The sequence below is a fragment of the Delphinus delphis genome, chromosome 4 (genome assembly GCF_949987515.2).
Source record: "Delphinus delphis chromosome 4, mDelDel1.2, whole genome shotgun sequence".
Classification (NCBI taxonomy): Eukaryota; Metazoa; Chordata; class Mammalia; order Artiodactyla; family Delphinidae; genus Delphinus; species Delphinus delphis.
In genome coordinates this window covers 199,272-211,365 of record NC_082686.1, presented here as the reverse complement: position 1 = coordinate 211,365, position 12,094 = coordinate 199,272, and the positions used below count along the sequence as shown (strand labels likewise).

At 47.5% G+C, this 12,094-nt stretch overlaps 1 protein-coding gene across 2 annotated transcripts in view; it reads left to right on the top strand.

Moving 5' to 3' along the window:
• Positions 1-12,094, top strand: part of DIP2A (disco interacting protein 2 homolog A) — a 92,134-nt gene that overhangs the window by 33,268 nt on the left and 46,772 nt on the right. The window contains exons 7-8 of one of the 2 annotated variants that reach the window (XM_060010182.1): positions 4,560-4,679; positions 5,802-5,999. In XM_060010182.1, coding sequence (XP_059866165.1) covers positions 4,560-4,679; positions 5,802-5,999 — 318 coding nt within the window. The remainder of the gene's footprint in view (positions 1-4,559; positions 4,680-5,801; positions 6,000-12,094) is intronic. The other variant, XR_009519203.1, reaches the window with a different exon arrangement.

Sequence of the window (12,094 nt, the reverse complement as noted above, 5' to 3'; positions counted from 1 at the left end):
GGACTGCATGTGAGAGAAGCCTGTTTCTGGGCTCTGTACGCTGTTCCACTGCTTTGTCTGTCCTTGTACCGGTACCACACTGTCATGATCATATATGTATATGTGTGTGTGTGTGGGGGGGGGTTATATAATAGATCTTGAAATTGTGTACTGTAGTTTGTCTTCAACTCTTCTTTTCATTTAAAAAATTGCCTTAGCTATTCCAGTTCCTTTGTATCTTAATATATAGTTTAAAATCAGTTTGTTAACTTCTACCAGAATTCCTGCTGGGTTTTGACTGGTACTTCACTGACTCTCTAGATCAATTTGGAGAGAATTGGCATCTTAACAATACCATATGTTTCAATTGATAAATATGGTATATCTCTCCATTTACTTAGCTCTTTAAAAAAAAATTTCAGCACTGTTTTGTAGCTTTCAGTGTACAGGTATTGCACATGTTTTGTTAAAATTATCTCAGAATAGGGACTTCCCTGGTGGCGCAGCGGTTAAGACTCTGCGCTCCCAACGCGGGGAGCCTGGGTTCGATCCATGCCACAACTAAAGGAGCCTGCGAACCGCAGCAAAGGAGCCTTCCTGCCGCAGCTAAGGAGCCCACCTGCCACAACCAAGACCGGGTGCAACCAAATAAATAAATAAATATTTTAAAATGTGTACATTAAAAAAAATTATCTCAAAATACGTTATATTTTTTGATGCTATTATTGTACAAATGGTATTTAAATTTTTTTCCAGTTGTTTATTGCTCATCTAGAGAAACATAGTCGGTTCTTGTATATTGACCTTACATTAATTCTAGTAGTCTTTTTGGTAGATTCTGTAAGATTTCCATGTGTATGATCATATTGTCTATGAATACCATTTTACTTTTCTTTCCAAATTGTTTGCCTATAGGAACATTCAGTTTCCTGGCTTTATTGCAGTTTCTAGGACTTGTAGTAACGTCAGTTAGAAATGTCAAGAGTGGACACAACTTGCCTCGTTTCCCATTTTAGGGGAAAGATCCGCTTTTCACTTTTTAATTGTGGTGTTAGCCATGGGTTTTTCATAGATGCTCTTCATCAGGTTGGGGACGTTCCTTTTTTTCCCCTAGTTTTCTGAAAATTTTTATCATGATTTTTGTTAAATGATTTTTAAAATGTGTTACACTCATCACATGGTTTTTCTTTCATAGTTTGTTAATATAGTACATTTCATTGACTGATTTTTGAAGATTAAGCCAAAGGTATGTTCTCAAGATAAACCCCACTTGGTTATGGTGTATTACCCCTCTTACATATTGTGGATTTGATTTACTAGTATTTTGTTAAGGATTTGTGTCTATGTTTGAGATAAATACTGGTCTGGGATTTTTGTCTGGTTTTGGTATCAAGATAATACTCATCTCAAATGAATTGAGCAGTGTTCCTTCCTCTTTTGTTCTCACGTCAGTTTTGTGTCTTTGGAGGAGTTTGTCCATCTTGCCTCCGCTCCGCAGGTTCCCTCATTATGGGTTGGTGTGGGACCTGCGATGCTGTCCTGCCCGGTCCTGACACCAGCAGTTAGGGTCTCCTGACTCTTCATCTTAATCGTTCTAGCTAGAGCGTTCACTGGATTTTGTTTATCTTTCAAAGAACCAGTTTTAGTGTAATTGTTTTTCTCTATTGTTTATCTTTTTTTTCTATTGCATTTATTTCTACTCATATATATTACTTCTTTCCTTCTCCTTACTTTGGCTTTCCTTTGCTCTTCTTCTTCCAGTTTCTTTATTTTAAATCCAGAATGTGTTTATCGGGAGGTTTTTCTGTTTGTCTTGATTCAGTTGCTGCCATGCCTGCCCCTCCCACATCGTCTGCTGCTTTCATGATGGCAGAGATGGTGCCACGGCCCCAAATATTTACTCTCTAGCCCTTTAAGAAAAAGTTTGCCAGCTCCTAGTACAGGAAAATAAGCAGAAAATACAGACAATTCACAAAAAGAAATGTAAAAATAGTTCTTACACATGATGTTCATTCAGCCTTTTTTGCAGTTAGAGAAATACACATTGTTGGTGGGAATGCAAAGCAGCTCAGCCTCTCTGGAAGAGCAGTTGGTAAGATCTGTGTCTGTGCTTCCATTTGGACCCAGCAGTGCCAGTGTAGGAGTTTACCCTGAATGCACACCTCTGAAAATAAGGAAACACGTGCACATGAGGTCGTTCATCGCAGCACTGTCTATACCTCCAAAATATTGGGAAGTACCTGTTATCCAAGCCTCTCAAACTGGTTGAATAAACCTGGTACATTCACACTGTGGCGGACCGCGCAGCTGCCAGGAGTAGCGAGAAGACCTTTATGACCTGGAATGAGGTGCTTTTCCAGGACACATTAAGTGAAAAGGCGAAGAGTAAAGAAACGTTTATAGTACACCGCCTTTTGTGTGAGAAATAGGAAAATAAAGCAAGCATAAATCTACTATCTCTATAGAAGGAAATGCAGGAAGGATAAGCCAGAAAGCAGGGGGCTGGTTCAACCCGCAGGTGCATGGGGTGGGGTGGGCAGAAGGACTTTAGGAGGGAGTGACATTTCTTTGAGTTTATCTTTTTATATAGTTGTGATTTTTAGAAGTACGTTCTACACATTCAAAACATAAACTTAATGGATGGAAGGAAGGGAAAAACCCTAAAACTGAAAGGAATTGTAAGTAAACAAACCTGATTGTATTTCCAAGAACTACGTAGCCACCCTTAAGAGGGTGAGGGGAGAGAGCTGACAGAGGTCAGTGATGGACACAGCACCCTCGGTCCGGGACGAGGCTGTGTAGGAAGCACAGAAAACCAATTCTGAACTCTTGTTCCTAGCTTTGTTTCTGTAGTGGTTTGGGTACAACAGTTGGAACTGATTCCGTATCTGTGATAGCACTGAGCAAAGGTGTTGGTGTTGGGAGCCAGGGTTCTCGCTGCAGAAGGAAGGCGCCCAGACATGGAGCACAGCACTGGGGGCCCTGGCGTGGACTCGGGGCTCTAGGATAGAGACCTGTATCTGTTACGCGGCCCGTGTGCACATGTGTATTGTATGTGTAGGGGGTGTGCATATCCATGGGTACATACGTGTGCATGTGCACAGCATTCGTTCTCAGCTCCGTGTGCTAGAAGAAGAAAGACACGGAGCGGCAGCAGTGAGCACACCGAGGCGCCAGGTCTTGGCCTTCAGCGCCTGTCCCTCTCAGGAGAACCAGGAAGGGAGGAAGGAAGTCAGGCGTCAGCCATAAATGTCAGTGGACTGCTCAAGCTGGAAAGTAATTCAGCAACCGTTGCAGTAAACCTTGCCTCTGGCAGAACGACCAGCGGCTGTTAAATGGAGGGGGAGCTGGGTGAAGATCGGGATACTCGTGAGGTCCTGAAGTGTCTCCTCTCACACTCTTATTGGTGGCACAAGCCAAAAATAGTACCGATAGTGGAGCCCTGCACGGCACATGGCCCGGGTGACAGAAACCTGCGTCTCCCGGAGGGTAGGTGGGTGTCCCGTGGGTCTGGACGTGATGCTCAGGTACTGCTTCAACCAGGAATGCAGCATCTGACTTGAATCCTGAAAAAACCTCAGGCAAATGCAGGATGAGGTATGTGCTACTTAATGATGGAAAGAACTGGACTCTTTCAAAGTGCTGGTGTTGTAAAGGACAAGGGAGACTGCTGACCAGGCCAGTGAGTGCAGCTCTCGATCGCTGGCCCAGCCCTGGAGGAGGGAGGTGCCAGCTGCCTCGCGGTGCACGGGGGTGGCTGGGGCTCCAGGCCTTGCCCTCGCCTCCTCTGCCAGAGCGCCTGCTTGTGTTCCCACGTGCCTTTTCCTCGGAGCGCTTGTCACCGAGGCTGGTGCCCTGTTCCACCAGCACATGTACATATCTGCTGGGTTTTGTGCAGCAGACGGTGACCTGTTTGAGGGCAGACTCTTATCTGTCTTGGCTGACTTTACACCTCCCGGAACGGCGTTCCTTAATAATTATGGAGGACACCAGAGAGCTTTTAGCTTATGCGGGTTATATCTCTGTATATTTACCATATTAGAAATTAAAACTAAAGATTTTTAAAAATATTTACTAACTCATTTAAAAATAACAATAATAAGCTCATTATCTCTTAACATAAGTAGCACATATTTATGAAAACAGTTCTAATACAACGAGATGCCGTGAGAAGGGTAGGCTTGTCTGCTGCGGTTGCTGGTCTCTCATAGCTGGCGAGAGAGCAGCGTCTGGGTGGGTTCCATCTGCTGGGCGTCCCGCACTGTGTGGCCTCTGGAAACCTCCACTGTGCGCGTGTGAGAGGGGAGAGGGAAAGAGCAAATGGCGTCTATAATGTGACCCCTGAAAGGGTCTCGGGCACCCCCAGGGGTCCCTGGGCCACTCTGAAAACCGCTAGCTTAGAACAAGTTCTGGCTCCTGGAAGGCATTCAGTAAACATTTGTCAAATGAACTAATAAATTCCAAAATGGCCATTTGAGGGGGCCAGCGCTTGGTTGGATTTACAAGTTCTGACGCACTCACGCGGGTGGTCTCTGGACCTGGGTTCCGCATCCAGCCTCAGTGCTCTCTTCCCGTGGCAGGTGTCCCCGTGAGCAGCAGAGTGTCCTCCAAGATCCAGCAGCTTCTTAACACCCTGAAGAAACCAAAGCGCCCTCCACTGAAGGAGTTCTTCGTGGATGATTTGGAGGAGGTGTTGGAAGGTGAGTGTCCCAACTCCGGCATACTAGTTTGTGCAGACAGGGCGGCCGTTACATTTGAGGACACAGGCAAACGTTCTTCATATGTGGGTCAGACCCAGACTCTGTGGTCATCGTGTGTGGTGGGGACCTCAGCATCACACATGACCTCGGGCTCTGTGTCAACAGCTTGTAGTTAAGAGACAGCATCTCTCTGTGCCTCTGGTCCAGTGGTTAGTACTTTGTTAGAATACGTCTAAGATTTCATTTTACTTCCATGATTTAAATTTTTATTTAAACTTTAAATCTGAAATACTTGTCTTCCCGTGGTTTTATTTATTTATTTATTTTCCCCTTGGTTTTAAATTATTATATCTTTAGCAAAGTTTGGACTCTTTTTCAGGATTTTAGCCTCTCATTTATGAATGATATATATATTTAGAGAAAAAGAATAGACTTATTTTTTTAATTACCAAGAAACAGAAAGGAGTATAAATCTGTAGAAAAGTAAGAGAAGTGAAGCCCCGTACAAGATAGCAGCGTGTGGCGCGTGGCTGGGGCCTCGGGACACCAGGCCCCCCCCTGCCCCCGGCCTCGCACCTCTGCTGTGCGGTAGTCCCACAGACAAGCTCTGGTGTCTCCTCCTACTTGGGGATTAGACATGGCTGTTAGGGCACGTCTGTGTAATCAGATCACGCCTTTCAAATTCAGAGTTCAATGCTATGAATGCTTTTTAGGAAGTCTTCCGTACATTTGGGCAAATCTTGATGACATATCCACTTTAAACGTAAGAGATTTTACTTTATTCTTTTCATTCAACGTGGTTTGAGCACCTAAACTGAAGTGGTTATTCTACTCTCATCCTTTATAAGTGGGGACACCTGCTTCTCAGGTGCCTTCTGGGTGAAAGCCTGGGGGTCATTGTAATCCTGGGGTTACAGTAGCCAGGATTCATCTTGATCCATGACTAGCTCTCTTTCCATCCTTGCTCAGTTGGTCTGTGACTGTTACAATGATGGGGAAATCTAATAGCCTTCTTATAATTGGTATTTTTAAGGAAGCAAAGTATAAAATGTGAATGCCTAACGGTAGAGTACGTGCCTGCTTCTGTGAAATGCTGCTTTTCACACTCGGTTTTGCTTGTAGTGCAGCAACCAGATCCAGGTCAGCCGAAGCCTGAGGGCGGCCAGACGGCGGTGCTGAAGGGGGAGCTGCTGGCCGTGGGCAGCACCTGGCCGCCGTCGCTGCTGGCCACCTTGCAGCAGTGGGGCACCACGCAGCCCAAAGCCCCGTGCCTGACCGCCCTGGATACCACGGGGAAGGCCGTCTACACCCTCACCTATGGCAAGTGTCAACAGAAAGCAGCTGGGCGCTGGCTAGCTGTGAAATATTACATGTCGTACAACACAGACGTGCAGCTTGAGGACCATGAGAGAACAGATTCCTGACAAGCTGACACAGCTGGCAGGGAAACAGAACCTCGCCACCCCCCGGGGGCCCCTCCCGGGCCACTGCCCTTCCCTCACGGGGGGACCACTTCCTGCCTGGTGGTTTCGAGAGTTCACATCTGTGTGTGCATTTCTGAACAGTGGAGTTTAGTTTTGTCCCGTTTTGAACTTTGGACAAGTGGCGTCAAGCAGTATGTGTTTTTCGTGTTTGGCGTCTTTTGGTTCCATTCTACGTGTTTATGTAACACGAATCGCGTGCATTTGGCCGGACATGTTTTCACGGAGCACTCAGCCCCGAGGCACTTCTGGCCCCCAGGCCGGCGTCCCCCACAGCCGAGGCCAGCGCCCTGCTGACCGCTGGGTGTGAGCAGGTCCGAGGTGCTCTGGGCTGCGTCTTGCTCAGCGTTGTCTGAGGTTCATCCCTGTGCTGTGTGCTGCATGGTCAATTCATTCTCGTTGATGGATGGTATCTCATTGTGAGAATGCAACGTCTGAGCTCAGCGGCAGGTGGGCGTCTGGGTTGTGTCCGCTCCGGGGCTGCTGCGTGTCAGGCTGTTGTGAACGTTCTCTGTGGGTCTGAGGTGGACGTGTAGGCGTTCGTGCTGCTGTAGGCGTAGGACTCGCACGTCAGCTTCAGGACGAGCTGGCGAGCTGTTTCCACCCCCCCAGCCCTGGGGGAGGAGTCCCAGCACTGGATACTGTCTGTCCCCGTTCGCCTTCCTTGAGGGAGCATTGTGGTGTCCAGTGCCTGGTGCTGAGGGTGCTTCTAATGTGCTTGCTGGCAGCTTGAACACCTCCTTCTATGAAGTACCCAGATCTTTGGCTCATTTTTCTGTTCGCTTGCTAATGCTTTTTATGTTTCAGATACACACCTTTCGTCCAGTACATGTTTTGCAAATATCTTCTTCCATCCTTTGCACTGCCTTTTAACACTTTTAATTGTGGCTTTAGATGAATAAGAAGCCTTAACCTAGGCTTAGGTTAATGTAGTCTGATTTATCTGTTTTCTCCGTTGTTTGTGCTTTCTCTTCTGTGTAGGAAGTCTTTGCCAGACCTAGGGTCACAAAGGCATTCTCCTCCTCCGAGTCTTCTTCTGAAGACTCGTTCTACTTTTCACACTTGTTGTTATGATCCATCTACAGTTTAGTTTTGTGTATGGTGTGAACTTGGACTCATTTTCTCTCCTATGAATGGAATTGACCCACTATCATTTGTTGAGAAGCAGCCCTTCCCCCAGATATGGCTTTGTCATCCGTCAGGTGAAAACTGTACTTGTGGGTCTGTCCTCTTCACCATCCGCGCTTGCTGAGTTGCTGGAGCTTTACGAGTCTGTGTTGGATGTCAGTCCTCCAGCTCTGCGATTGCGCCTCAAGATTTCCTTGACTATTCTTTTTTTTTTTTTTTTTTTGCGGTACGCGGACCTCTCACTGTCGTGGCCTCTCCCATTGCGGAGCACAGGCTCCGGATGCGCAGGTTCAGCAGCCATGGCTCACGGGCCCAGCCACTTCGCGGCATGTGGGATCTTCCCGGACCGGGGCACAAACCCGTGTCCCCTGCATTGGTAGGCGGACTCTCAACCACTGCGTCACCAGGGAAGCCCTCCTTGACTATTCTTGGCCCTTTACATTTCCAAGTAAACTTATTTATTTATTTTTGGCTGCGTTGGGTCTTCGTTGCTGCAGGCGGGCTTTCTCTAGTTGCGGTGAGCGGGGGCTAGTCAGCTACTCTTTGTTGCAATGTGCAGGCTTCTCACTGCGGTGGCTTCTCTTGTTGCGGAGCACGGGCTCTAGGTGCGTGGGCTTCAGTAGTTGTGGCACACGGGCTCAGTAGTTGTGGCTCGCGGGCTCTAGAGCGCAGACTCAGTAATTTTGGCGCACAGGCTTTGTTGCTCTGTGGCATGTGGGGTCTTCCCGGACCAGGGCTCGAACCCGTGTTCCCTGCATTGGCAGGAGGATTCTGAACCACTGCACCAACCAGGGAAGCCCTCCAAGTAAACTTTACAATCAGCTTGTCCATTTCCAGAAAAAAATCCTTCTGGGGTATTGACTGGCAGTGCACTGAACCCATTGTCCAGCTTGAGGCGAATCGGTGTCGTTGCATTTATGGGATCTTCCAGCTCATGACCCTGGAATATCCCGCCTTTGAAAGCCTACTTTAGTTTCTCTCAGTGACGTTTTACGCTTTTGAGTCCAGGAGTCTTGAGCTTCTTTCGTTAGATTTATTCCTATTGTAATGGAATGATTAAATTTTTTTCTACTGAATTGTTGCTTGTAAATAGAAATGCAATTGGTCTTTTAAATGGTGACTTTGTATCTAGTGATCTTGTTAAAGTGACATATTAATTCTTTTTGGTCTATTAATGAGTAGTTTTGGACATCCTGTGCACAAGTTGAGCCCCTGTGAGCAATGACGGTGTTGTCTTGGCCTTTCTAGTTCTCACACCTTCGGTTTCCGTTCTTGTCTCACTGCACAGGCTGGAACTGCCAGTGTAGTGTGAATCCTTCTCTGTCTTAGGTGGAAAGCAATTGGTCTTGAAGTACGCTGTTTACTGTAGCTTTGTTGCTTGTTTTATGGTAGAAATTCTTTGTCATAATGAAGTTCTGTTTCTAGTTTGCTGAAAGTTTCGCACCATGGGTTGGCTTTTTCTGCTTCATCGAGCTGACCATACAGTTTCTCTGCCCTCCTCCACTAATTTGATGAATTACATTGATTAATTTTCAAATGTAAAGCAGCCCGTGCATTCCTGGATTAAATCCCACTTGGCCAAGATATCTTTTCAATAAACGCCTGGATTCTAGTTGCCAGTATGCTGTTTGGGGTCTTCGCACCTGTGCTCGTTAGAGAGATGGCTCTGTAATTCTTTTGTTTTATTTTGTTTTTGTTTTTGTTTTTGTTCTGCAGTACGCAGGCCTCTCACTGTTGTGGCCTTTCCCGTTGCGGAGCACAGGCTCCGGACATGCAGGCTCAGCGGCCACGGCTCACGGGCCCAGCAGCTCCACAGCATGTGGGATCCTCCCAGACCGGGGCACGAACCCGTGTCCCCTGCATCGGCAGGTGGACTCTCAACCACTGTGCCACCAGGGAAACCCTGTAATTCTTTAAGAAAGGAGCTCGCTGCACACTCATGAGTGTGCTTTGCTGACAGCCTCCACCTGAAATTCAGCTTCCGGGTGTGGTTTACACGAGGCATTGGGACCAGGCCTGTGTTCCATTCAGCAAAGACTTCCCTTGTGAGGGAGCCTGCAGGGACTGCGGCCGGACGGCGTCACCCGCATTCACTGTCCCGCACTTCCCGGGAGCCCTTCTTGTGCCTCGCTCTGCCTCAGTGCTTCCTGAAGACCCCAGCCTGTGGTCCTTCTCTCCTTGTCTTGCGTTTTAAGTCTGTATCCACTACACCCGTAAGACACCACTCACTATTCTTGCTTTTTAAGTCAGGAGTCGTGCTGTTTTTTCTTTCCTTTGCGGAATGTTCCTTCCTGCCACTCCGCGTTTCCCACTGTAACCTCTCCTGCTGGCTGTGGGACTGCCCGCATCTTCCTTTGTGAAGGCAGACAGGCATCTGTCAGCACTCTGAAGACTTTTGTGGTATCTTTTGAGGAGTGAGATGCCAGATTATTGCTCCTCTCTGGATGAGGATGTGTCTTTTTCCCTGTGATGGCTTTTTGGCTTTGGCTTGCATCTGTCTTACTGTGATGTACATATTTAGCTGTTATGTTCTTTGAAAGTTTCCTGCTTGGGGTCCACAGGGCTTCGTAGATCAATGGAATGGTATCTTTCATCAGTTTTTGGAAAATTATAGCCATAATTTCTTGATATAGTGCTTCTTCCCCATTTCTCTCTCCTATCCTCCTGGGAGTCTGATTACATTTATATTAATACCTTTTCTGAGTCCCACGTGCCTTTTTTATATTTTGCATTCTTTTTTAAAAAATTGATAATTGATTAATTTTGGCTGTGTCGGGTCTTAGCTGCAGGATGCGGGATCTTTCATTGTGGTGCGTGGGCTCTTCGTTGCAGCCCACAGGCTTCTTTCTAGTTGTGGCACGTGGGCTCTCTAGTTGTGGCATTCAGGCTCAGTAGTTGTGGCGCACGGGCTTAGTTGCCCTGCGGCATGTGGGATCTTACTTCCCCAACCAGGGATTGAACCCGCGTCCCCTGCATTGCAAGACTGATTCTTAACCACTGGACCACCAGGGAAGTCCCATGGCATCCTTTTTATATATATACTTCAGTTTGGAGATTTTCTGTTTTCCTTTATTCACATTTTATAAAACTGGTGTGATCTGTGTGACCCTTTCCTCTTGTGGGGGGGTCCCCAACCACGGGTTTTGTCTTATGTGGCAACTTGGGGGCTCTGCCTGGCCTTTCAGAGGTTTCCACCTGCTGTGCATGGCCCCGAGATTCAGCAGACTCCTCTTGAAGCCCCAGTCTCCGCACCCCAGCAGCAGCACTCCGAGGGGCGCAAGGCCGTGAGATGTTCGTCTCCTGTGGGTGCCAGCCGCTAAGCCCCGCCCCCCCGCTTTTGTAAGAACAGCTGCCGAAGGTCAGCTCACCTCCCAAGGGTTTCCCCAGGGGTCTTAACTCCTCTAGTTGTCTTTGCTGCTTCCGACAGATGGTTTTGCATTTTATCCAGTCTTAAGTCATTTTGGGTGCGAGTGCTGGTCTGCCACCACTGCTCTTTCCTGTGTGGAAGCAGAGTCTCCGACCTTTATGCTTTTAAGATTCATCCGTATCATTGTGTATAGTTGTAGCTCATTCATTTCTGTTGAGGAATGAATATTGAATATTTCGGAATATATGTCTCCATTATACTGTTGATGGACTTTTGGGTCATTTCCAGTTTTAATTGTTACAGACAGTGCTACCGGGAACATTCCGGTATGTGCTACCTGGTGTGTAAGCGTGCATTTTTGTAGGGTATGTACTTAGGAGAGGAGGTGCTAGCTAGTTCTGGGATTATGACATCTTTACATTTATCAGATAATTCCAGACTTTTCCAGTTTGCACTTACCTGATCAGTGTATGAGTCCCACCTTCTCCCTGTCATTGGCAGGCTTATTAATTTTGGCTAATCTGGTGAGAATATGGTGACAGTCGATGTGGTGCTAATTTGCCTTTTCCTGATGACTAAGTAGGTTGAGATCTTTTCCTGTTTTTGATCATTTGGGTTTTCTCTTTTGTGAAGTGTTGTTGAATCTTTTGCACATTTTTATACAGGGTTATTTGTGGGCGTTTTGTGTGTTCTGGATGCCAGTCCTTGTTGACGGCTTACTGTGTGCCCTGGCCGCTCACGGCCCTGCGGCAGGCTTCCCTCCTCCCCTCCTGGGCTCTAGCTCTGCTGTTCTCCCACCCGCGTTTAGACTTGCCGCCCACCCGGAGGGAGTTTAGTTTGTGTGTGTGGTGTGGGCCTGGCCTCCGGGTCAGTTCTTCAGGAAAGATGGCAGTTGTCCCGTTCTTGTCCCCTTGGTGCTACCTGTGTTGTCAGTGGAGTTGTCCACACGGGGGTGGGTGTGTTTGGGGTTTTTTGTTTTATCACGTTGATTTATATTCTACCCTTACGCCAATAGCACGCTCTTTTTTTTTTTTTTTTTTTTTTGCGGTACGCGGGCCTCTCACTGTTGTGGCCTCTCCCGCCGCGGCTCCGGGAGAGGCTCCGGGCTCCGGGCCGCGGCTCCGGATGCACAGGCTCAGCAGCCACGGCTCACGGGCCCAGCCACTCCGCGGCATGTGGGGTCTTCCCAGACCAGGGCACGAACCCGTGTCCCCTGCATCGGCAGGCGGACTCTCAACCACTGCGCCACCGGGGAAGCCCTTTTTTTTTTTTTTAAAGATTTTTTTGTTGTGGACAGTTTTTAAAGTCTTTATTGAATTTGTTACAGTGTTGCTTCTGTTTTATGTTTTGGTTTTTTGGCCTTGAGGCATGTGGGATCTTAGCTCCCCAACCAGGGATCGAACCCACACCCCCTGCATTGGAAGGCGAAGTCTTAACCA